This window comes from Saccopteryx bilineata, chromosome 2 (assembly GCF_036850765.1).
Source record: "Saccopteryx bilineata isolate mSacBil1 chromosome 2, mSacBil1_pri_phased_curated, whole genome shotgun sequence".
NCBI classification, from domain to species: Eukaryota; Metazoa; Chordata; class Mammalia; order Chiroptera; family Emballonuridae; genus Saccopteryx; species Saccopteryx bilineata.
In genome coordinates this window covers 6,547,402-6,570,262 of record NC_089491.1, presented here as the reverse complement: position 1 = coordinate 6,570,262, position 22,861 = coordinate 6,547,402, and the positions used below count along the sequence as shown (strand labels likewise).

The following is a 22,861-nucleotide window of genomic DNA, read 5'->3' as shown; positions in this document are numbered from 1 at the left end:
AACCCAGGAGGCTGGAGCCAGAGTACCGTCATCCCACAGCGAAGTATGACATTCCCTCTTCACACGCAGAGACGAATGAATGCACGAGTGGATGAAGGAAGCCACTGTGACCACTAGTCTCAGCGAGAGACCTTGACACCTCACTTCTCAGCTCTGGGCCGCACTTTACGGATCTGTACAACGGAAGGGCTTGGACCAAACCATTTCAATGGTTATTCCAGCTCTAGAAGGAGCCTCTGTCTTTTTGCCTCAGTTTCCCCATCTGTCATCCAAGGGAATGGGACCTACATGATCTCTCAAGCCCTTTCTGCTCCGCAGGTCTATGCTGACAGTACTCTGTGTTCTGAACCACGAGCTCAGGGTTTCTCCAGGGATGGAATCCCCATGTGCCCTGAGATAGCACTTCATTAGCCTCTTCTACAGGGGAGAAGCTGGGGCCAGAAATGGTAGGTGACATTTTTGTTGTTGTTTTGTTCTGAGAGAGAGAGAGAGAGACAGAGACAGAGACAGACAGTAACAGACAGGAAGGGAGAAAGATGAGAAGCATCAGTTCATAGTTGTGGCACCTTAGTTGTTCATTGATTGCTTTTTCATATGTGCCTTGACCGGGGGGCTCCAGCCAAGCCAGTGACTCCTTGCTCAAGCCAGTGACTTTGGGCTTCAAGCCAGCGACATTTTGGGCTCAAGCCAGCGACCATGGGGTCATGTCCATGATCCCATCCTCAAGCCAACGGCCTCAGGGTTTCGAACCTAGGTCCTTAGGTTCCCAGGCCAACGCTCTATCCACTGCCCCACTGCCTGCTCAGCTGGTAGGGGACATGTTTGAGGTCCCCCAGCAGTGCACAACAGAGCTAGGCCTGGAACCTGACCTCCAGCAACAAAGCCGTCCTGACCACTGGGTTGCACTGCCCTGGATAGACTCACTCTGGCTTGCTGGGTCCTCTGGCAGGGCAAGGCCTTCCCAGACAGTCCCCAGGGCTGAGTACGGGCCCCTCCTTGCTCAGTGCCTCAGAAGGTTGTTCAGCCACACACCCTGACGACAGCACTGGGGACCGCTGGTGCTCAGGCGAGGCCCCCGCCAGCCCTCTGGGACAAGGAAGACTGCCATCTTTTCAGCCAGCCTTTCTCATGGACACACTTTGGGGCAGCTTTCCAGAGAAGAACCGTATCATCTCCAAACCCTCCACCTACCCACGTGTATGCTCCTGTGGGTTGCTGTGACTTCAAGTTCCTTGCCAGGGGACACTCAGTCTCACCTTGGGGGCGATTCCTTTCTGGGAAAAACCAACTTACGCAGAACCGAGACTGGTGACCTGCAGGGTTTCAGGGGTACGTGCAGGATGGGTTTCCTGAGTGGGAACCCAGGAAGCACATTCGGCAGACCTTCTCCTGGTAGGCTTATTTTTGTTGCTGTGACATTATGGCTCGGAGGTGATGGCAGGGAGGACAGGGCCAGGCTAGCAAGCACCCTCCTGGGGAAAGACCTCTGGCATCTGGAGGGCTTAGAGTCAGCTTGGCCACCAGGGGCCTCTTTTCTGTGCTTCCTTTTAAAAACAAAACTAGGAGCAGAGGCTGAGCCTGCCCCTCTCCTTCCCTGTCACCCATCTGTCAGTCTGGCTGTCGTCTGGCTGTCTGTCCTCCAGGAATTCTAAAGGGACACTCTTTCCTCCTAGTCTGGTTTTCCTTAGGGAGGACCTGAAGCATTGGGGAGGTGGCTCTCAGTGGAGGGGGGTGGAGGGAGGGGGAGGGGGATGGGGTGCACGCACCCCAGAAGCTTGAGAATGTGGGGCTTTCTGGAGAAGAGTCTCCAGCCAGGTGGAGCAGACAAGATGTCAGGACAGGGACCGTGTTGGGGGCGCAGCAGGAACGAGGGTGGAGCTGGGGCCTCCAGACCGTCTCTGTCAGCTGTCTCAGGGTCGCTCCCGACCCGCTGAGGAACTTGTAAATGGGGGGGGGGAGCTAACCCCTCCACTACCATCTCCCCAGACACTTGTCGGAGAATTAAAAAACAAACAAAACACGTAAGTTCCCACTCATTAAAACGCGGGTGGGGAGGGCGATACCCTTGCTTCTGCCCCCTCTCCCCGCCCCCAGCCGCCAGCCGGACTCCGCACAGGACCCCCTCCCCGCCCGCAGCCCAAGGGGCGGGGAGGAGGGGGAGGAGGAGAGGCCGGGCCGAGGTTTGCTTCAAGAAGGGGTGTGTGGCCGGAGCAGCTCGTGTTTTAGCAACTTGGGAGAGAGCGAGGAGGCAGAGGAGGGGAGGGAGGAAAGTTGGTTCCCCCGACGTCAGCGCCGGGCGGGCCGGGCGGCCGCGGAGCCAGGAGGCGGCCGGAGCGGAGCAGAGCGCGGGGTGGCGGGGCGCGCTGGCTGCGACCCCGCCGGCGACCCGGCCGGCGACCCCGGGGCGGCTCGCGGGCATGGACAGCGCGGCCGCCGCCTTCGCCCTGGACAAGCCGGCGCTGGGCCCGGGGCCGCCGCCGCCCTCTGCGCTGGGGCCCGGCGACTGTGCCCAGGCGCGCAAGAACTTCACAGTGAGCCACCTCCTGGACTTGGAGGAGGTGGCGGCGGCTGGACGGCTGGCGGCGCGGCCGGCGGGGGCCGAGGCGCGGGAGGGCGCGGCGCGGGAGCCGTCCGGGGGCAGCAGCGGCAGCGAGGCGGCGCCGCAGGACGGTGAGTGCGGGCCTGGCGGGCGCGGCCCGGGGGCGTGGGAACGGAACGCGGGGGCCCGGGCTCGCGGGGGCCGGGGCCGGGGGCTCGCGGGGCCCTAGGAGCGCGCACGCGGCAGGCAAAGATGTGGGGCGCTCGGGCTGCCAGATCCCAGGCTGGGAAGGAGCGGGCGGAGACGCTGCGTGTGGCGGGACCTCCCGGGGGTGTGGGCGCCGGCGCCCCGTGTGTGCCGTGGTCCTGGCTGCCCGGCCGCCACCGTTGAGGGTGTCTTTCGTGATGGGGTGGGCTGCGGTGGCCGGAGCTCTCTCCACTGGGCAGGGGGCTGTCCTTTGGCCATTGCCATCTCAAGTCGTAGGGGGGCTGAGTATGGGGAGGAGGCTGTCTCTGGACCCAGACCGGGAGCAGCCCTTGCTGCCCCAGTCCCGAGCAGCCTGGGAAAGTGGGTGTGATTTTACAGCTGGGGAAACTGAGGCTTCCAAGGAGCAAAGAGACCAAGTCACATAGCTGGGTTTCAAGAGCGCTCTTGTCCCTCCGTGATGCCAACTCCAGCTACTACTAGGGCTCCTTAAGACTTGGATTCCTTAGCCTGGGTGGCGGGGCCTGTCCCCACCTCCCGTCTGCCCCCCTGGCAGCTCCCTGGGTGGAATGTCCCGGCCCCAAAGAGCCAGCCAGGCCTCTCTTCTCTTGAGAAGGTTAAAGGTCATCAGGAAGGGGCTTTCAAAACAAACAACCCACCCAAGTGGCTTTTTTCAAAAAACAGTCACACTGGATGGGAAAGGTCCTGAGCCCTCGGTAAGAAGTAGGAGGGGTCAGCGAGGGGAAGACAAAGCAAAGGTCCGGCCCTGGGCAGTTTCACGAGGGGGGAACCCAAGCCCCTACAGCTCACCCACACCCTGAAGAGGAGCTGGGATGGTCGAAGACCACTGCCCGGTGGTCCTCTAGCTCTGGGGCACAGGCTGGCCTGCTGCAGGTTCTGGGCCTTTTAAGCGTCACCCATCTGATCCTGCAGCCTCCCACCTGCCCCTAGGGACCCCCACTTCCTGCACCAGCCTTGAGTTCTCAGGGGAGCCCTTGCTGGCTGCGTGCCCTGCTCCTCGGATGAGAGGAGGCGCAGGGAAAGCCGGGGGGCCTGCAGCCCCTCTGAAATCTTGTCCGGGGTGTGTGTGTATGTGGGGGACAGCTGGCACATGCTTGCAACTCAGAGAGTGCCCAGCTGGTGCCAGCTATGTCCGGGAGCTGCTGGCTCCCAATCAGTGGCATCCACTGCCCACCAGCCACAGCGGACTGACATCTCTCCTCACCCTCTGGAGTAAACATGAAGTGGGCGGACCCACCCCTGGGAGTTGGGTTGTCCTTGATGGCAAAGTGGAAGGAAAGCGTCTGTTTGGGGTAGGGGTAAAGGAGGTGCCCTCTGGTGTGGGAGAGGGAGCCCTGTCACTCTCAGTTTGTTCGGGGAACTCAGGTCTCATGGGAAGAGCAGCAGGTCTCTGATTTCATCCTGATGCATGGAGGACCCCGGGGGTGGGGAGAAGAGGAGCACATCGAAGGTAAAGCAGAGAAAGAAGGGAGAAAAGGAAGGAGAGAGAGAAGGGAGGGGTGCAGGAGTGATCAGGAGAGAAGGAAGGAGGTCTGGCCAGGGGATGGGTGCCTGTGTCCACCCTGGTCCCTGGCTTGGGGACGGACAGTGGAAGGCTTTGCTTCCCTGGACACAGCATAGAAGGTCTCCAAATAGGGAGTTTTCCAGGGGAGAACAGCTGATGTTAACTAGGGACACAAGGACGTGGACAGGGTTAATGGCAGCCCCAGGTAGCAGATTGGGTAGTGGGCCTCCTCTGCTGTCCTTTGGGGTCAGGCCACTCTCAAGGAAAGCCTAGGAGGCTTTCGGGCCTTTTCCTAAGGAAGGGCTTCAGCACACTGGGATACCCAGATGTAGGGGACAGAGGACACACCCTGGGTGTAGGGTCAGGTCTGATGGGCCCCGAGGCAGCAGTTAGTCTGCCCCCAGCCGTGAGGGACAGGGGGCCACAGTCAGAGTCGGGTTGGGCTCAACAAGGTGCTCTGGTCTGCCTCGAGCCCGGTAAGCCCTGCCAGCTCTGCCCTGGGGACACGGTATCCTGCTGGGGACACGGTGCCCTGCTGGGGACCCCTAGGCCACAGGCGGTGCTCTCCAGGCCTTCGCAAAATGCAGACAATCTGGACAATATGAGTACTGGTTCAGAAAGCAAAAAATTTCAACTTAGAGGATTCTCTTCTATTTGGGAATTACATCTTTCCTACTCATTTTTGGTGCTAAAACACGCTTTTTAATGAAATGGGGATAATAACTGGAGAGCGTTTGATGTTAATGTCTTTACTTGGCAAAATTAAAAGGAGGTAATTCTATACTCATGCATCGGATTGAAAACAAATCACTAGCCCACGGTCCAAATGTTTTATGTAGAGTCAAGCACCTCCCAAGGCCAGCTGGGCACACTCCAGGGGTGCCCGCTGCCAGGAGAGACTGGAGCAGAGGCGGGGTGCCCTGTGGCTGCCCCTGGGCCTGTGAGAGTCGCCAGCTAGCCAGCTCTTGGGGTCTGGGCCTGCAGACAGAAAGCAGACCAGGAGAGACCAGACTCCTGCTCTCTTTTCTCCTCCTTCCCTCTTGGGCAGGTGCCCCCAGCCCCACCCCATTGCCACGGACTGTGAATCCCCAAGTCCAGATTTCTTCAAAGGTGGGGGAGAAGGGACTGTTCATCTCCTCACCCTGCCTCATCCTGCTGAGCCCAGCACCCACCACTGGACCCAAAGCAGGCAACCAACCTTCGGGGTGGCTGGAGGCACTCGCCAGGACTCTGGGCCCCAGGCCAGCGGGCATGAGTCCTGGGCTGTGACTTTGTCCCCTAGTCCTGGGCCTGCAGGAAGACCCTGGTGCCTCGCTGAGGGTTCGGACAAGCTTATGAGTGGGTTTTCCTGTGTTTTCTGGAGCAATCTCCAGTCCAAAGGAAAGGACTGCCACCAAAATGATGGGGTGCCCCTGGTAGAAAAATAAGGGTTAATGGGGAAGCTAATGAGTTAGAGAATTGATGTATTTTCAACCTGCCAGGTTAGCAGGCTCAAAACAATTTTTAAACAAAAAATTTTTTTTAATTCTTTTGTTTTCACAAAGCCTACAGTAGATAGAGTATATTCTTGCCAATGATTTTCCCAGACCGGGCTCCCCGGGAACTGGCCGGGAAGGCTATGGCTTTGCTGGTGACTCAAAGCAAACTGGGGTCTCGGGTTCCTCCCAAGCCAAACGCTGAGGTCTGTGCTGGGGCGCCGAGCTATGCCAAGCACGTTAGGAAAATAAACCCTTGTTCGCTGCCTTTGCAATGACTTACAACAAAAGAAACCACATTAATAACTAAGATTTTCTTGAAAGCATTCCCTCCTGTGGGCAGGGCGGAAACAGAGATGCGGACCCACTGTGAAAATAAACAAAACCCAGGGAGAGCCAGCGGGAGAGGCTGGGGCCCAGGAGGAGGAGGAGGCCGGGGCCCAGGAGGAGGAGGCCGGGGCCCAGGAGGAGGAGGAGGCCGGGGCCCAGGAGGAGGAGGCCGGGGCCCAGGAGGATGAGGAGGCCGGGGCCCAGGAGGAGGAGGAGGCCGGGCCCAGGAGGAGGAGGCCGGCCCAGGAGGAGGAGGCCGCCCCCTGAGACAGGGCCCAGACCTGCTTCAGAAAACCTCAGGACCTAGCAGGTCCACTTCTGCGAGACTCAGAATGGTGGGTGATTGAGGACACAGGCTGAGCTGGGGGTGGGCTGGGCCCAGGCCGGGGAGGGTAATTGGGATGCCTTTGAGGACCTGCTCCCTGAGCCATATCTGCCACCTGGTGACACAGTGAAGAGCTGCCCCACCCCTTTGCCAGTGATGGGTGGGCAGGGCCGAGTGTCTGAGTGGTGGACCTGAAGGGTCCGCTGAGTTCCAGAGACTAGGAGACCTACCTTCATTTAAAAAAAAAAAAATTAGGCCCTGGCCGGTTGGCTCAGTGGTAGAGCGTCGGCCTAGCATGCGGAGGACCCGGGTTCGATTCCCGGCCAGGGCACACAGGAGAAGCGCCCATTTGCTTCTCCACCCCTCCGCCGCGCTTTCCTCTCTGTCTCTCTCTTCCCCTCCCGCAGCCAAGGCTCCATTGGAGCAAAGATGGACCGGGCGCTGGGGATGGCTCTGTGGCCTCTGCCTCAGGCGCTAGAGTCGCTCTGGTCGCAACATGGCGATGCCCAGGATGGGCAGAGCATCACCCCCTGGTGGGCAGAGCCTCGCCCCTGGTGGGCGTGCCGGGTGGATCCCGGTCGGGCGCATGCAGGAGTCTGTCTGACTGTCTCTCCTCGTTTCCAGCTTCAGAAAAATGAAAAAAAAAAAATTAGTGGTAAATATAGTTAAATGAAGAGTTATCCTTTTTAAACATACAGTTCAGTGACATTAAGTACAGTCACATGATTGTGCTACCATTATCACCAGCCATCTCTAGCAATTTTTCATTTTCCCAAATTGAAACTCTGTCCTCATTAAACTCTAACTCCCCTCCCCCAGCCCCCGGCCCCCTCCATTCTCCTTTCTGTCTTTATGAATTCGACTTTTCTAGGGACCTCCCCTACGTGGAGTCATACAATATTTGTTCTTCTGTCACCTTTCTTTCCCTCTCTCTCTCTCTTTCTTCCTTTCTTTCTCTATAATTTTTGCAAGCAAGCGAGAGGGAGACAGAGAGACAGGAAGGGAGAGAGGACAAGAAGCATCAACTCGTAGTTGCAGCACTTTAGTTGCTCATTGATTGCTTCTCATAAGTACCTTGACTGGGGAGAGGGTGGCGCTCCAACCGAGCCAGTGACCTCTTGCTCGAGCCAGTGACCCGTTGCTCAAGCCAGTGACCATGGAAGGGTCGACATTACCACACTCAAGCCAGCGACATTGGGCTCAAGATGGTGAGCCTGTGCTCAAGCAGCAACCTTGGGGTTTTGAACCTGGGACCTCAGCATCCCAGGTCAACACTCTGTCCACTGTGCCACTACCTGGTCAGGCTTTCCTGGCTTATCCCACTCAGTGTAATGTCTTCAGGGTTCATCCACGTTGCAGCAGGTGTCAGAATTCCCTTCTTTTAAAAGACTGAATAACATTCCATTGTGTGCAAGGGCCACGTTCTGTTTGTCCACCATCGGCGGAGGGACACTCGGGTTTGCTTCTGCCTTTGACGATTGCGAGTAAAGTTGCCGTGCCCAGGGCTGCACGTCTGTTCAGTCCCTGTTTCCGGTGCTTTTGGGTACACACGTGCCCTGAAGTGGGATTGCTGGAGCCTGGGATAATTCTGTTCCGTTTTGTAAGGAACCTCCATACTGTTTTCCCGAGCGGACTTCACAGATTTAACCAGCCTCCCTCTGACCGGCTCTGCGAGGTGGCAGGTGGCGGCGGCTGTGGGAGGGAGACAGGAGGATGCCGCCGGCCAGATAGAAGCAGGGCTGGTGGGGGGAAGTTTCTCTAGGACTGAGCCTTTTCATGGCAGGCAAGCCTGCTTTCCTTTCCTCCACTTTCTTCCTTCCCTTCCTCTTCATCCATTTCCTGGGGGGGGGGGGGGAGGAGCAGAGCCATCTGCAGAGTGACCCTGGGCATGTCACATGGCTCCTCAGTTTCCCACCTGAGCAATGCCAGGCAGTGCACAGAGGTTTGTGAGACGGCTCCTGTCCCATAATTTGATCCAGGCTGGGAAAATGCCCCGTGACGGGTCCCCAGGAATGTGGACCCTCGGGCAGGTGAGGGTGTCCCTCAGTACATGCCCAGGAGCCAGGAGAAAGGAAGGGTGAGTGAGATGCCTAGAAGCTGAGCGCCCAGGGAGTGCAGCTGGAGGATGGCTGGGTCTTCCAGGGGAACTGGTGGGAGGGGGCGCCGCGGTCTGCATCTCAGGCTCTTTGTTCCTGGTTCCAGGGTGATCTTGTTCCTCTAGTTGACAGATCATTGGGGTGGAGCTGGAGGGCCTAGCACAGGAGCGTTGGACCAACTAGCGTCCCAGAGGGGCCCTTCCCTGTGGGCTGAAGCTGTGTCTCTTCCCTTCCCAAAGACCTTGGAAAAGTACCGTATTTCCCCATGTATAAGACACACCCCTTTTTGAAAAACTTAGGGTCTAAAAACTGGGTGTGTCTTATACAGTGGGGTTTTTTTTACTTGCATTTCCTGCTTTTTCGTGCTTGTCTTTGCGCTCATTGTTTAATGATGAATAAAACTTGAGTTCAGGCCTGACCTGTGGTAGCACAGTGGATAAAGCATCCACCTGGAACACTGAGGTCGCTGGTTCAAAACCCTGTACTTGCCTGGTCAAGGTACATATGGGAGTAGATGCTTCCTGCTCCTCTCCACCCTCCTCTATAAAATGAATTAAAAATCCCCAACCAAACAAACAAAAAAAACTTGAGTTCAATAACTTTACTAATACTTTTTTTTTTTCAAATTTCGGGCCCCCAAATTAAGGTGCATCTTATACATGGGGCGTGTTATACATGGAGAAATATGGTAACTTTGGAGCGGTTGTGGTAAAACCTGCTTGCATAGTGTCCTGAGACCTGAAAAGCACCCTGAGGCTCAGTGTCCTATCTCTGAAATGAGAACTGTGTACAGTGAGGTCTCCTAGGTGTGGGGAGCCTTGAGTGGGCGCGGGCAACCGTGCCTAGCACATAGTAGGTGCTCAGTAAAGGATCTTCATAACAGCTCATTGAGACACAGCCGCCCTGTGAATCAGGCAGGGTTAGTGACTGCCGCCTCTATTTTTAGAGGCCCAAAGAAGCAAAGCAACTTGCCCGAGGTCCCCTGGCTGGGAAGGAGGGGTGGGATTTGCTTTCGGATCCCAAGTCCAGGCCTCTTTCTCCTGATCAGCTCAGCATTTAGGCTGGAGGAGTGGGGGCGGGGGAAGCCTCACCCTTTTGTTGGGAGACTTGCATTGGTCCAAGGTTTGTATGGGGAACAAAAGAGGGCAGGGTGACAGTGACCACAGCACTCACAGGCCAAGCATGTACTGTAAGCTGGCCAGTTCGCTCTTCCCACGCCTCGCCCCTCATTGTCCACCTGCCAACCATGGAAGTCCGTCCTCTTACCATCCCCATTTTCTGGAGAGGGAAAATGAGGCTCTGAGCTGGGCCAAGGTCCCGTATCCCCATGCACGTGAGATTCCAGCCCAGGCCTGCCCCGTTCTGAAGCCCCCGTTCCCCAGCACTGTCTGAGGCCATCCCTGGAGCCCTGCCCAAACGCTGGGTGGCCTGGCCAGGGATGTCCACTCCCAGGCAGGTGTGGGCTGTGTTCGGGGCGCCGTGAGGCAGCCAGGGGAGGGGTCTCTTTGATGTTCTGAATATCCTGGCCTGGGTCACAGGCCTGTGGGAGATGGGCTGGGCCTGGCCGTGTGGGGGCTGCCGGGCTTGAGGGGTGTTGGAAAGTATGAATGTGAGGGGGCGTCCGAACCCCTTCCACCCAGTAACATCTGAATGGTCTCCCTCACCTTCTATAAGCGGGACATGGTAGGACTGTGGAGGGTCCCTGACCCTGAAGAACATTGCCAGAACAGGCCCCCTTTCCCAGTCCACCCCTCCATTCATTCATTCATTCATTCATTCAACAACCATCTTTTTGAGCCGACTATGTGTCAGTCCATGAGCCGCTATTCACTACCCAGACTTTCAGATCTCAAGGCCCGGGGAAATTTCCAGGGACTTGGAGGAACTGGCAGAGTGGGCAGTTTTAGGTGTTGCCAAGAAAAGCATTCAACTCACAACAACTACCATCTTGTTGCCCCATCTGTTTATCCAAGCAAAGAACCTTTTACCATTTACATCTCAGAGTCAAGAAGGATCCTCAGAACTGACCTCATTTAGCTTGACAAAACAAAACTCGCCGATTGCCGCAATTTTTCTCATTTTGCGGTAGTTCGGTGAAAAACTTCTGTCGCGGGCTGGAACTAGGGTAGCTTTCCCAGACTCACAGACACACACAATCCCCCCCCCACACACACACACTCACTCGCCGTGTCCTGAGGCCTCCCGCCTGGCCCAGAAATCAAGGCCAGGCTTTTAACGGCCGGCCGGGCTGGCCTCAGGCAGCTAGTGACTAGATGAGCGGCCACATCACGCCGGATGGGGCCAAGGGTTAAGTGCCTTTTGCGAGGTGGTGAGTAGGAGAGCACCGTGGGAGCTTCCTGTTTAGACAGAGGGAGCTGGGGAAAGTTGTCTCAGCCGGCTCCCATGCCGAGCGGAGGCAGGGAGACAGGGTGCCCCACAGCCTCCAGAAGCTAGCTAGCTAGGCATCACGGGGCAGGGGCCTTTTACAGGGTGCTCTCTGGCCTGGGGCGGGGAGTGGGGGGGAAGCCTCCTCAGAGCTGCAGGGCAGAGCCTGCCCAGCCAGACCCCGAGCGAGCGGAATCTCAAGATGTCCTGGGAATGAAGATCGTTAAGGGACCCAGCTGCTCTCACTGCCCCCTTGCCCTGTGTTTGCTCCACATCTGGGAAGCTCTCGTTCCCAGCCTGGCTCCGAGGGGCCACCACGATGACAGGACACCGTCCACATGGGGCCTTTTATGGCTAATGATATCTTTTATTGCATCCTAAAAATGAAGCAGGCTCTGGAAGACATTATTTTTGGTCCCTCTTTGTGATCCGTTCTGCTTTTCTGTGCGTGGGATGGGCCACCGCCGGGACCTTCCGGTTTGGGGGGGTGGGAAGGGCTGGGAGGGAGCGGGGGCGATGAGTTAAGAGAAGCCAAGAAGCTGGGACCCCGAGGCCCAAGAGGTGGACAGGGGCTGCTGGGCAGGTTGCCATCTTTGGAGAAGTTGTGTGTGTGAGGCAGTGAAAAAGCAGGAAGCTTGGAACTGGAGACCTGGAAGCTTCCACAGAGGGCCCCTGCTCCCCAGAGCTGAGCAAGCGCCTCAGTTGCTTGCAAACTGACAAAGTGGGAGTGTGTCACCTCCTGTGACAGTGCTGCCCAGGAGGCAGTAGGAGGGGCCCTGGACTAGAAGTCAGAAAACTGAGACCTGCCCTGCCCTACAGCTCAGTCACTGGTCTGAGCCTCAGCGTCCTCAGCAGAGGGGGTTGGACCATCTGTTTGTCCACCTGTGGTCCCAGGAACCAGTGCTTTAGTGTCACCTGGGGAGCCGGCCAAAGTGCGCGAGTGTTCATAGGCCCACCGCAGCTCATGGCAGCACACTCTCCAGGATCCGGCCTGGGCCTCTGCGTTTTATAGGGCCCCCGTCATTTTCACGGGCATTGAAGGGTAAGAGTTGCTGTGCTCACGAGGGCTCCTTCCAGCGCTGATTCTGCACCTCTCTACCCCCCCCCCCCCCCCACTGTGGGGGAATGGAGAGGCCGCACTGAGCCGCCATGCAAAGCCTGGCACCTACAGGAAGTGCTCGGGAGGTCCAGTCTGCGGGAGGGGGAGGGGCTGCCCGAGGCGGGGGCCCCAGCGTTCCCAGAGGCCAGACTTTGTGCGGGAGGCTGCCCGGCTGTTGACCATCCACCGGCACTCATTGAGCGCCTACTGAGTACCAGCTCAAGGCAGCCCGAAGGGTTAGAATGAAGCAAGATCTCTCTGTGTCCCTCTCAAGCACCCTGACACCCTCTAGCTGCCAGGGTGGGTAGGGTGCGGTGGTCAGAAGCCTTCCTGCTGACCAGGGGTCTCTGTCACTTCTGTCACTGAAAAAAAAAAAAAACCCTCCTAAGCACTGGCTGGTTGCTCAGTCGATTACAGCGATTAATGCGTTGTCCCAAAACATCAAGGTTGAGGGGGTTGGATCCCCGGTCAGGGCACATTTGGGAAGCGACCAATGAACGAACAACAAAGTAGCAGTCTCCTTCCTCCCTCTCTCTGTCTCTCTAAAATCCATCAGTTACACAGAGCCCCTCCTCGTGTTCTGCCTGCCTGCTCCTCTCTGCCCCCCTCGCTCACCCTGCCCCTCACAGACCTGCAGGCTGCCCTTGAAGCGGTCCCCGGGAGGGCTGTCCCCTCACCGGGGTTTGTCCCCCGCTCCCCACCGCCTCCCTGTCTGTCCTCCCCAACGACTGGCCTCCCTTCTTGCCGTGGGCGCAGAGGTTTACACGCCAGAGATGGCGTTATTAAAAATGACATTTAACCAGAGCTGGAATTACCACGCGGATGGCTGCAAACCTCGGAATCAAAGCCGAGCCGCCGGGGCGCGCCTGGCAGGGGCCGCAGGCCTCCTCTGGCCGCCAGAGCTCCGCGCCGGCCTCCCATATAAAAGCCCGCAGAGCGCAGAGGTCTTGAAAGCGAGTGCACCTCCTTTCATTAGACTAACAAATAACACGTAACAGAAAACATCTGTTAACAGCAGCCCCTAATGCTCTCAAGATGGTGCCGTGGGCAGCTGGTCCAGTCAGCGGGCAGCCCGACTGGGCCGGGCTGCGCAGGCCTCAGGTTTTGTCTGCCCTCACCCCAGGGGGTTCGGGGCCCACCCCAGGGGGGTTCGGGGCCCGCGGGAGAGCCTGACACCCCTGCCCTCCCCCTCCTTGGCCTCCCCCTGCATCCCGTGGGAGCTGGGGGTCTCCTCCCTTCGACTCAGTCACTCGGTCTCTCTTCTCACTGATGAGAACCAGTAACCCGAGGGTCTGTCTGTACAGGGACACTGCCCCCGGACAGTGGCATCACAGGCGTTGCTTTGGCCAGCTGTGGGACCTTGACAAGTTCCTTCTCTCTGAGGGCCTTGTCTGTGCTCTGAGAAGATTCATGCTTGCTTGAAGGGTGTTTTGAAGGATGTTAAGAGGTGATGGAGGCAGAGTACCTGAGCACATGAGAGGGGCTCAGAAAGGGTTTCTCCCAAGATGATTAGAGTTGGGGAACTGAGGCTCAGAGAGGTTAAGTGACTTGCCCAAGGTGGCACAGCAGGTGGAGAAGCCCCAGAGTCAACTCCCCCCCATTGCCAGTCCTCAGTGTTGTGCTGAGCGCAATGAACACAGAAATGGGCCCAACACAGCCCTGCCCTCGGCCAGCCTGCTGAAGGCAGAGGGTGAGCTCATCTTTGAGAGAGAGAGAGCGGGCTGACCCCGCCTCTTCTGAGGCCATGAGTCCCCTCAGATCCCCCACCAGACCCCCTGGGCTTGGAAGACAGAAGGGCCTCTAGATGCACCAGCTCCCCAGCTCCCAAAGCCCCATCCCAGCAGCTCAGTGGGGTCTAGCCTGAAGAAAGAAGGGCATCTTTGCCTGGGAGGAATGTCCAGAAACACAGCCCAGGGGAAAGACAAACTGGCACTGTGTTCCCTGTTTCCTTCTTAAGAGAAAGCTACATAAAACAGGCCTTTCTGCCCTGGCCAGGAATGTCATGCCCATGTGCCAAGGTTGTGGGTTCAATCCCCAGTCAGGGCACGTACAAGAATCAACCAATAATGTACAACTAAATAGCATAACAAAGTGATGATTCTCACCTGACCAGGCGGTGGCACAGTGGATAGAGCATTGGACTGGGATGCGGAGGACCCAGGTTCAAGATCCTGAGGTCACCAGCTTGAGCGTGAGCTCATCTGGTTTGAGCAAAAAGCTCACCAGCTTGGACCCAAGGTCGCTGGCTCGAGCAAGGGGTCACTCAGTCTGCTGGAGGCCGGCGGTCAAGGCACATATGAGAAAGCAATCAATGAACAACTAAGGTGTCGCAACGAGAAACTGATGATTTTTTTTTTTTTTCATTTTTCTGAAGCTGGAAACAGGGAGAGACAGTCAGACAGACTCCCGCATGCGCCCGACCGGGATCCACCCGGCATGCCCACCAGGGGCGACGCTCTGCCCACCAGGGGGCGATGCTCCACCCATCCTGGGCGTCGCCATGTTGCGACCAGAGCCACTCTAGCGCCTGAGGCAGAGGCCACAGAGCCATCCCCAGCGCCCAGGCCATCTTTGCTCCAATGGAGCCTTGGCTGCGGGAGGGGAAGAGAGAGACAGAGAGGAAAGCGCGGCGGAGGGGTGGAGAAGCAAATGGGCGCTTCTCCTGTGTGCCCTGGCCGGGAATCGAACCCGGGTCCTCCGCACGCTGGGCTGACGCTCTACCGCTGAGCCAACCGGCCAGGGCGAGAAACTGATGATTGATGCTTCTCATCTCTTTCCGTTCCTGTCTGTTCCTGTCTCTGCCTATCCCTCTCTCTGACTCTCTCTCTCTGTTCCTGTAAAAAAAAAAAAAACTTCAAAAAAAATTGATGATCTCTTTTTCTCTTTCTCTCTCTCTCCTCACTTCCTCTCTCAAATCAAGAAATAAAATTTTAAAAATCAAGAAAACAGGCCTTTTTGTCTTCCCCAAACAGACTATGTTAAACTCTATGCCTGCCCCACCCCCTCTAAGATATGCCTTGCTTTTTGGTTCCAAGAAAACTGAATGGGATTCATTAACTCACCCTATTTGTTCATTCGTTCATTCAGTGCACAGGTGTGGACAGGTGAGACCTGGCCCGTACCCACAGAGCGGAGCAGGGAGGCAGCTTTGCTCCCTGCTGTCAGCTCTTCACACCTGCCTGGCTTCATTGGCAGCCTCTTGCTGAATTCTCTCAACAGCCTTATGAGGGAGGCGGAGCATTACCCCCATCCTACAGATGATAAAACTAAGGCTCAGAAAGGCAGAATGGGCTGTCCAAGGTCACCTAGAAAACATGCAGTAATCCCCAGAGCCCAGGTGCAACACTGGCCACGCTGGGCAGGGTCCCCAGATGGTCAAGGACTGCAGGTCCTACCAGGGAGGGACTGTGTCTCTTATCTCCCCAGTTCTCACTGGAAACCTCTGCAGTGCCCTGAGGAAGGTGTCACTTTTCTGGGGACACCCTGTGCAAAGCCTGACCTGTGGTGGTCAGGCAGGAGGGCTCTGGGCTGGGCTGTGATGGAAGGGCTGGGGCCGGGGACCGGGGAGGGACCCGGGCCTTTGGGAATCTCGTGTTTCCAAGAGACATAGTGTTTTAATCGGAAGGCCAGCCTCTCTCACAGAGCCGGCTGCCCTGCCACCACGCCCCGGGCGAGGAGAGTGTCAGGGCTCCAAGCGGGAAATTGCTGGAGACAAGAAGTAAAAATGGCTACTCTTGTTTCACTGGGAAGGAAAAAAGAAAAGACAGAAATTGAATGTGGCTGAAAGCGGGGTCGTTGTTTAAAGAAAACTGTTGATGTTGCAGTGAATTCAAAGCTGAGGCCAAGCAGAGCTGGGGGTGGAGGGCTGCCTTGTCAGGGACTGCTTTCGCTCTCAGGGGAGGAAAAATGGGGGCGGCATCCCACGAGCCCTTGCTTCCTTCCTTCCACAAATATTTGTTGAGCACCTACTCAGTTCCAGGCTGAGGGCTGAATACTGGGGGGGGGGGGTACAGCAGGGAACATATCTTGCTAAGAATATGTCCTGGCTGCTATGAGATCAGATAGTGGGCTTCCCTACCTGTACTAGGGTTCAGGGAAGGTTTCCTGGAAGAAGCAGACTTTTAAGAAAGACCAGAAGGATGATTGGAATTAGCCAGAAGAGGAGGTTGGGAAGGGTGCTCCAGGTGGAGGAACAGCAGCTACAGAGGCTCAGAGGTGAGAAAGAACTTGGCTGTTCTAGGAGCAGAGGGCTGGGAGTGGGGTGGGGGAGCATGGTGGGAGGGGCCCAGTGACCAAAGCCTGGTTCATGACGCACAGTCTGTGAACTGAGAACAGTGAGAGTGCGTTCTGTGCACCTGTGGGTGTCCAGAGTGTCCGGGCCACCCAGGCCCTCCCCAGTGGCCCTCCTGGTGAGCAAGTGTTCCCTGTCACTGGGGAAAAGATGGCTAGGCTGGGGATAGACCCGACTGGCCACCCCCAGCTCAGCTGCTCTGAGGTCTAAAATCCCAAGTCAGGAAGGGGTGGCTCCGGAGGCCATTTAGAACGAGAGGCAGGGCAGGGCCCACGCCCAGCATCGAGCTCCCCAGTCCATCTGCAGGATGGCTGTGCCAAAGCCGTGGACCCAACCCTTGTGCCATAGATGCACAACAGCCCTGAGGGGGGGTTTCATCAGCAGACCCAGCACGCGGTGAGGAGGGTCGGCTCACGACCTGTGTCCCTGCAGGAACCGGGGGGAGTTTGGGGTGCTTTGGCAGAGTCGGGGCAGTGGAGCTGGAGGACTGGAGTGGGAGTGGCATTCAAGTGTGTTCATCTTCATCACTGCCATGGTCACTGAGGCCCCAACACTCAGAACCATTTATTGTGCACCTGCTATGTGCTAAACCCTCTGGGTGGCTCATCTCGTAAATTCCTCCCAGGTACCCTAGGAGGTCGGCAGTCTTACGGCCCCATTTTCCAGATGAGAACACTGAGGTTCATAAACCTCAGTGTGGGCTATATATGGGCTGTATATTGAAGGCATGGGGGTGCCAGGATTTAGGCCAGTGATTCTCAAAGTGTGTGCCAGGGTGCACTGGTGAGCCCTAGGAGATTTCCAGGTGCGCCCTATGGTATTCCAGAGAAATATGTGCCTGTTGGGGACCAAAAAACCAACAGGGTTTTTGGAGTTTAGATTTTGGGGGGACAGAGGTGTGGGGAATTGGCTGTAAGCTGACAGTCTGCCCAAACCCCCACCTCACTTGCCTGATTAGGTTGCAAAAGGCTGTTAAGCTGTGATGCTGGATTGTTTACACTACCCCCCATGTTCCCTGGAAAGACTGGAGGCAAGTTTCTTCTATCCTTTGTTTGGTGTCAAGTTAAGATGCTATGTATGGTGGGGGTTTTCTGCACTCAACACAATTAAGAGTAAAAAGAGAGGAATTCTTCAATGTATTGATGAGGAAATGAGAGTTTGGCTTTCAAATATATGCCCAAACATTGAAGAAATCGCCAGGACACATCAGGCTCATGTTTCTCATAAACACAAGAATGAGAAAACAACACATTTGCGCTGGGACCTGCCGAATTTATTAAATCTTACTAAGAATGTATTGATATCTATATATATAAAAATATAACTTTTTGTCATTTTTTAAAATTTTTTAACCCCTCCTTTTAATGAATTCTAAAAAGCATAACTCAAAAAAATGTAACATAAAAATGTTTTTTAATGTCTAAATAAATTGAATTTTGTCGTATTTATTTCGTTTAATTACCATAAAAGCACGCTTAGACTTCGTATTTTTTTCTTTAATATTTGACTTCATTATTATAACATATTTCTCAGAAATTTATAATATAGCGTACCTACAATTATTTGTAGGATTTTAAATGCGCCCCGACTTCAGAAAATTTGAGAACCACTGCCTTAGGCCCTTGTCTTCGGTGTGTTCTTATACAATACATTTTTAAATAAAATATGTATTTCCGATGGCTTTAGGCGACCCCTGTGTTTTGGTCTTTCGACCCCCGCCGGGGTCGCGACCCACAGGTTGAGAACCGCTGCTCTAGGAGGTCATCAACAGGTGAGGGCTCAGCTCTCTATCTACCTGGCCCCCACAGGTGCTCAATTAACACCCATTTGTTCTCTTTCACTCTCCCAGACACTTGGGGGGAGGAGGCAGATGCACAGGTTAGGACCGTCAAGCCCCCTTTGCAGCTGGAAAAACGGAGGGAAGAGAGTTTGTCAAGGCCCCACAGGAGGCGGGGCTGAGATTGGGAACAGGTTCTGGGTTCCAGCAGCTGGCCCCAGTGGGCTGAGCTGATACTCCTGCTTTCCAGGAGGGAGACAGGTTATCCAGGCCCCGGTGCCCTGCCCAGCCCTGCATGGGGACCAGGGCCCATCCCTGGGAGGGTGGCGCGGGTGCACTGCAGCCCAGCCCGTGGGGTCTGACTCTTCCCGTGCAGGACGAGCACCTTGCTCTATTCTCCATGACACAGATAGTCACTGTGCATAATTTCATGACAGATACCGTCTATAAAACACAACACAGTTATTTTTACATGTGGTACTTGAGGTTAAAAATTCAAACTAGAGGTTCATTGCAACTTCTAGAAAGTCTGTGGATAAGATGGCTTGGGGAGGAAGGCTGAGATCTTCAGATATACTCCCTCAGGGATTACAGATGGGCTCTCGCCAGCTGCCTACAGCATGCATGTGCACACACAGGCACCCACACGTGCACACTCCCACACAGTGCACCGGCACACACAGGCACAGGTGTGAGCACACATCCGCAGGTGCACACACAGGCACCCACGCGTGCACACTCACACACGGTGCACCGGCACACACAGGCACAGGTGTGAGCACACGCCCGCAGGTGCACACACAGGCACCCACGCGTGCACACTCACACACGGTGCACCGGCACACACAGGCCCAGGTGTGAGCACACGCCCGCAGGTGCACACACAGGCACCCACATGTGCACACTCACACACGGTGCACCGGCACACACAGGCACAGGTGTGAGCACACATCCGCAGGTGCACACACAGGCACCCACGTGTGCACACTCACACACGGTGCACCGGCACACACAGGCCCAGGTGTGAGCACACGCCCGCAGGTGCACACACAGACACCCACGTGTGCACACTCACACACGGTGCACCGGCACACACAGGCACAGGTGTGAGCACACGCCCGCAGGTGCACACACAGACACCCACGCGTGCACACTCACACACGGTGCACCGGCACACACAGGCCCAGGTGTGAGCACACGCCCGCAGGTGCACACACAGACACCCACGCGTGCACACTCACACACGGTGCACCGGCACACACAGGCCCAGGTGTGAGCACACGCCCGCAGGTGCACACACAGACACCCACGTGTGCACACTCCCACACGGTGCACCGGCACACACAGGCCCAGGTGTGAGCACACGCCCACAGGTGCACACACAGACACCCACGTGTGCACACTCCCACACGGTGCACCGGCACACACAGGCACAGGTGTGAGCACACGCCCGCAGGTGCACACACAGACATGCACACACTCGCACTACACTGACCCCTGGGCACCAGCAGGACCAGTCGGATCTGGTGCTTGCACTCATGGAAAGCTGACCTCGAGGCTGGCTCCTCCCTCTGCCCACGACCCCCGTGTCCGAGCGGCCACCAGCAGCAGGTTCTGTGAAGATCAGGCCGCCCAGGGTTTGTGGAGGCAGGGGGCGGGGACGTGCACAGAGCTTGAGGTGCCAAGGAAAGAAGTGAACGTATCGCGCTTACCTAGGCTGGTGCCAGCTCTCAGCTTCTCCCCAGACCCTCTCCTCTCTCGCTCCCCGGAGCCAGAAACAGATGGAAATGTGAGTGAAGAGTGGGTCTGTGGACAGTGTGGGATGAAGCCTAGTCAGAGAGGGGAGAGGAGAGCCAGCACCCCAGTCCAGAGCGGCCAGAGATGGGGCGTGCCCCCTCTAGCACCCAGGGGCAGCTCAGAGCCCCGCAGGAAAACCCTGGGGCTTCGGAGAGCTCCATGCAGCTTCCTGGGCTCTGGGGGGATCATGGCAAATATTCACTGCTTTCTTGCAATGGGGAACAGCAGCCAAGGTTGGGAGTGCCGCTGCTCTGGGTTCCTGCCTGGCAGGAGTGGTCCTGCTCAGAAGGGCGGCTGCTCGGTGGAGCGGTGAGCAAGGGCTGGAGCCTCCTCGTGTGCCACCGGGGCCCCCGGGAGAGGAGGTCCAGAGCTGGGCGGACCCCGGTTCGCCCCCTGGGGCGTGGGTCTTCCCCTTTCGCGGCCTCAGTTTCTTCATCTGTAAAGTGGGGATAATGACAAGTGGGTTGTGAGGAAGCAGAGATAAGCGCTTCTCACGGCCCTGGCACTAGGCCACTGCTGCTGTTGGTATCATTACTGCTGTTGCTATCATTAGCAATTCACAGGCCGGTCCCTGAGAGAGGGGGCAGAGGACCCAGCTACACCCCGTGCAGCTGCCAGGCAGCTGATGGTCCTCAGGATCCCTCATCTCCCCAGCAAGGGGACGGGCTGTGTCCCAACCCACACTAGCTCCATATTAAGGCAAGACTGTCCCTCCTCCCTAGCCCCACCCTGGAGCAGGGCAGGGTGAGGAGAGCTTGTTGATTTCCATTGTCTGTGGCACGTTCCGGGTGAGATGGAAGGGGGTGCAGGCAGCGCCTCCCCCTCTCTCGGCAGCACCTCCCCCTCTCTCGGCAGGGGCTAAGTCCATCCTGGGGGGGCGTGCCTGCATGTCTTCAGTGCTGCTCAGCCCGGAGCAGAGCAGACAATAGCCTGGGCCACCAGAGCAGCATCGGGACAGCCCAGGGAGGGGTTCTGTGTCACAGAGGCCCTCTGCATTCCCTGTGCCTGGGCTGAGTGTGGCCGTCCAGCCTGGTGGGCCTGTCCTCTCCCACAGAAGCTGGGCAGTCTCTAACCTGAGGTGACAGAGAGTGGCAGCGGGCTGTGGTGGTAGATTCAGAAGGGGGCCATTACCGCCCTGGCCTGGGCTGCTGGGCCGTTTGGGATCGTGCTGGGCTTAGAGCCCCCTTCCAGGAGCCACATCAGACACTGAGCGGCAGGTACGCTTGACTCACAGACAAGAGTGGCCGTGGACTTAGGTTTCCTGCTTGACACGCCATCACGTGAAATCAACAGTCAGTAACCATTTGCTAATCACCCTTCTGCATGTACTATATTTTGGAACCAATTAAAAAAAAACTGTATTTCAGGTCTCCCATTTTCCTGGGTCTTTGATAAAGCTCCTAGGCCCTCAGCATTGTGGGCCTAAAGGCTGAACAAAAGAAAGCTATGAGTCATTCATCCATCCATCCATCTATCCATCCGTCCATCCAACTATCCAACCATTCTTCCTTCCTTCCTTCCTTCCTTCCTTCCTTCCTTCCTTCCTTCCTTCCTTCCTTCCTTCTTTCCTTCCATCCATCCAACCATTCATTCGTCCAACCATCCAACCATCCATCCACCCATACACTATCCACCCACCCTTCCTTCCATCCATCATCCAGTGTTTACTGAGCACCTACATCGTGCCAGGCACCACTGTCCACACAGACAACCCAGAGAGGGACAAAGAGAAGCAGTCCAAGCAGATGTAAACAGTGATAGTGGAGTGGCTGGGGGAGGTGGACGGGGCCCCAACCCTTTCTCAGGTGGCAAGGGGAGGGTCCTTACAGGAAGTGCCAAGAAGTAAAGACCGGGTTGGGAGCCCTGGCCAGTAGTGCAGTGGATAGAGCATAGTCCCAGAGTGCCGAGGTCCCCAGTTTGATCCCAGGGTCGCTGGCTTGATCCCAAGGGTGCTGGTTCAAGCCCCAGTCAGGGCATGTATGCGAAGCAATCAATGGGTGCACAACTAGGTGGAGCATTGAGCTGATGCTTCTCTCTCTCTCTTACTCTAAAAAAATATAAATAAATAAAGACTAGGTTGGGCTTTCTGATGAGGTGGGGAGATTATTTCAGCCAGAGGGAACAGCATGTGCACAGACAGGAAGTGCCAGCCTGGTGGGAGGGTTGTGGGAGGCGGGGGACCAGGTGAGGCTGGCGGGGCAGGTCCTGAAGCTGGGCTCGAAGCTCTGGGCTGGCAGGCTAGCTGTTCTCTGGGTCTTGCTCAGGACAAGAGTGAGGAGAGGGAGGCACCCAGGGCACAAAATGCAAAGCGGTGCTCACTGCCAGGGCCGTGCAGCGCCGGCCGGGGGTCCAAGACAGAGTCTGGGCCGTGCAGCGCCGGCCGGGGGTCCAAGACAGAGTCTGGGCCGTGCAGCGCCGGCCGGGGGTCCAAGACAGAGTCTGGGCCGTGCAGCGCCGGCCGGGGGTCCAAGACAGAGTCAGGGCCGTGCAGCGCCGGCCGGGGGTCCAAGACAGAGTCAGGGCCGTGCAGCGCCGGCCGGGGGTCCAAGACAGAGTCTGGGCCGTGCAGCGCCGGCCGGGGGTCCAAGACAGAGTCAGGGCCGTGCAGTGCTGGCCGGGGGTCTCCTTACCTTCTGCTTTCTCAGTGCGGGATTTGTCTTCACATAGCTGTCCCTCCTCCACTCCCCAGGGCGCCCTCCGGTCCTCTGTGAGGAAACGTCAATGTCCTGATGGTTTTGAGTGTGTGTGGGGGGTGGGGGTGGGAACCTCGGCAGAGGTGCCTGACCTGTGGTGGCGCAGAGGATAAATCCTCGACCTGGAACGCTGAGGTCGCCGATTCGAAACCCTGGGCTTGCCTGGTCGAGGCACATACAGGAAGCAATAATGAGTTGATGCTTCCGGTTCCTCCCCATCCCTTTCTCTCTCTCCTCTCTTTAAAATCAATAAACAAAAATCTTTAAAAAAAGAAATCAGAAGTGCCAGGTAGGGGCCAGACACCCATTAGGAGAGAATGAAGCA

At 56.8% G+C, this 22,861-nt stretch overlaps 1 protein-coding gene and 1 non-coding gene across 2 annotated transcripts in view; both read left to right on the top strand.

Moving 5' to 3' along the window:
• Positions 1-2,247: 2,247 nt before the first annotated feature.
• The window catches only part of PRRX2 (paired related homeobox 2), a 45,654-nt gene continuing 25,040 nt past the window's right edge, over positions 2,248-22,861 (top strand). The window contains exon 1 of the mRNA XM_066254625.1: positions 2,248-2,670. Within this exon, the coding sequence (XP_066110722.1) occupies positions 2,418-2,670 (253 nt within the window). The 5' untranslated portion in view covers positions 2,248-2,417. The remainder of the gene's footprint in view (positions 2,671-22,861) is intronic.
• Positions 6,654-6,729, top strand: TRNAA-AGC (transfer RNA alanine (anticodon AGC)). Its single transcript has one exon. It is a non-coding gene; the product is annotated as a tRNA-Ala (tRNA).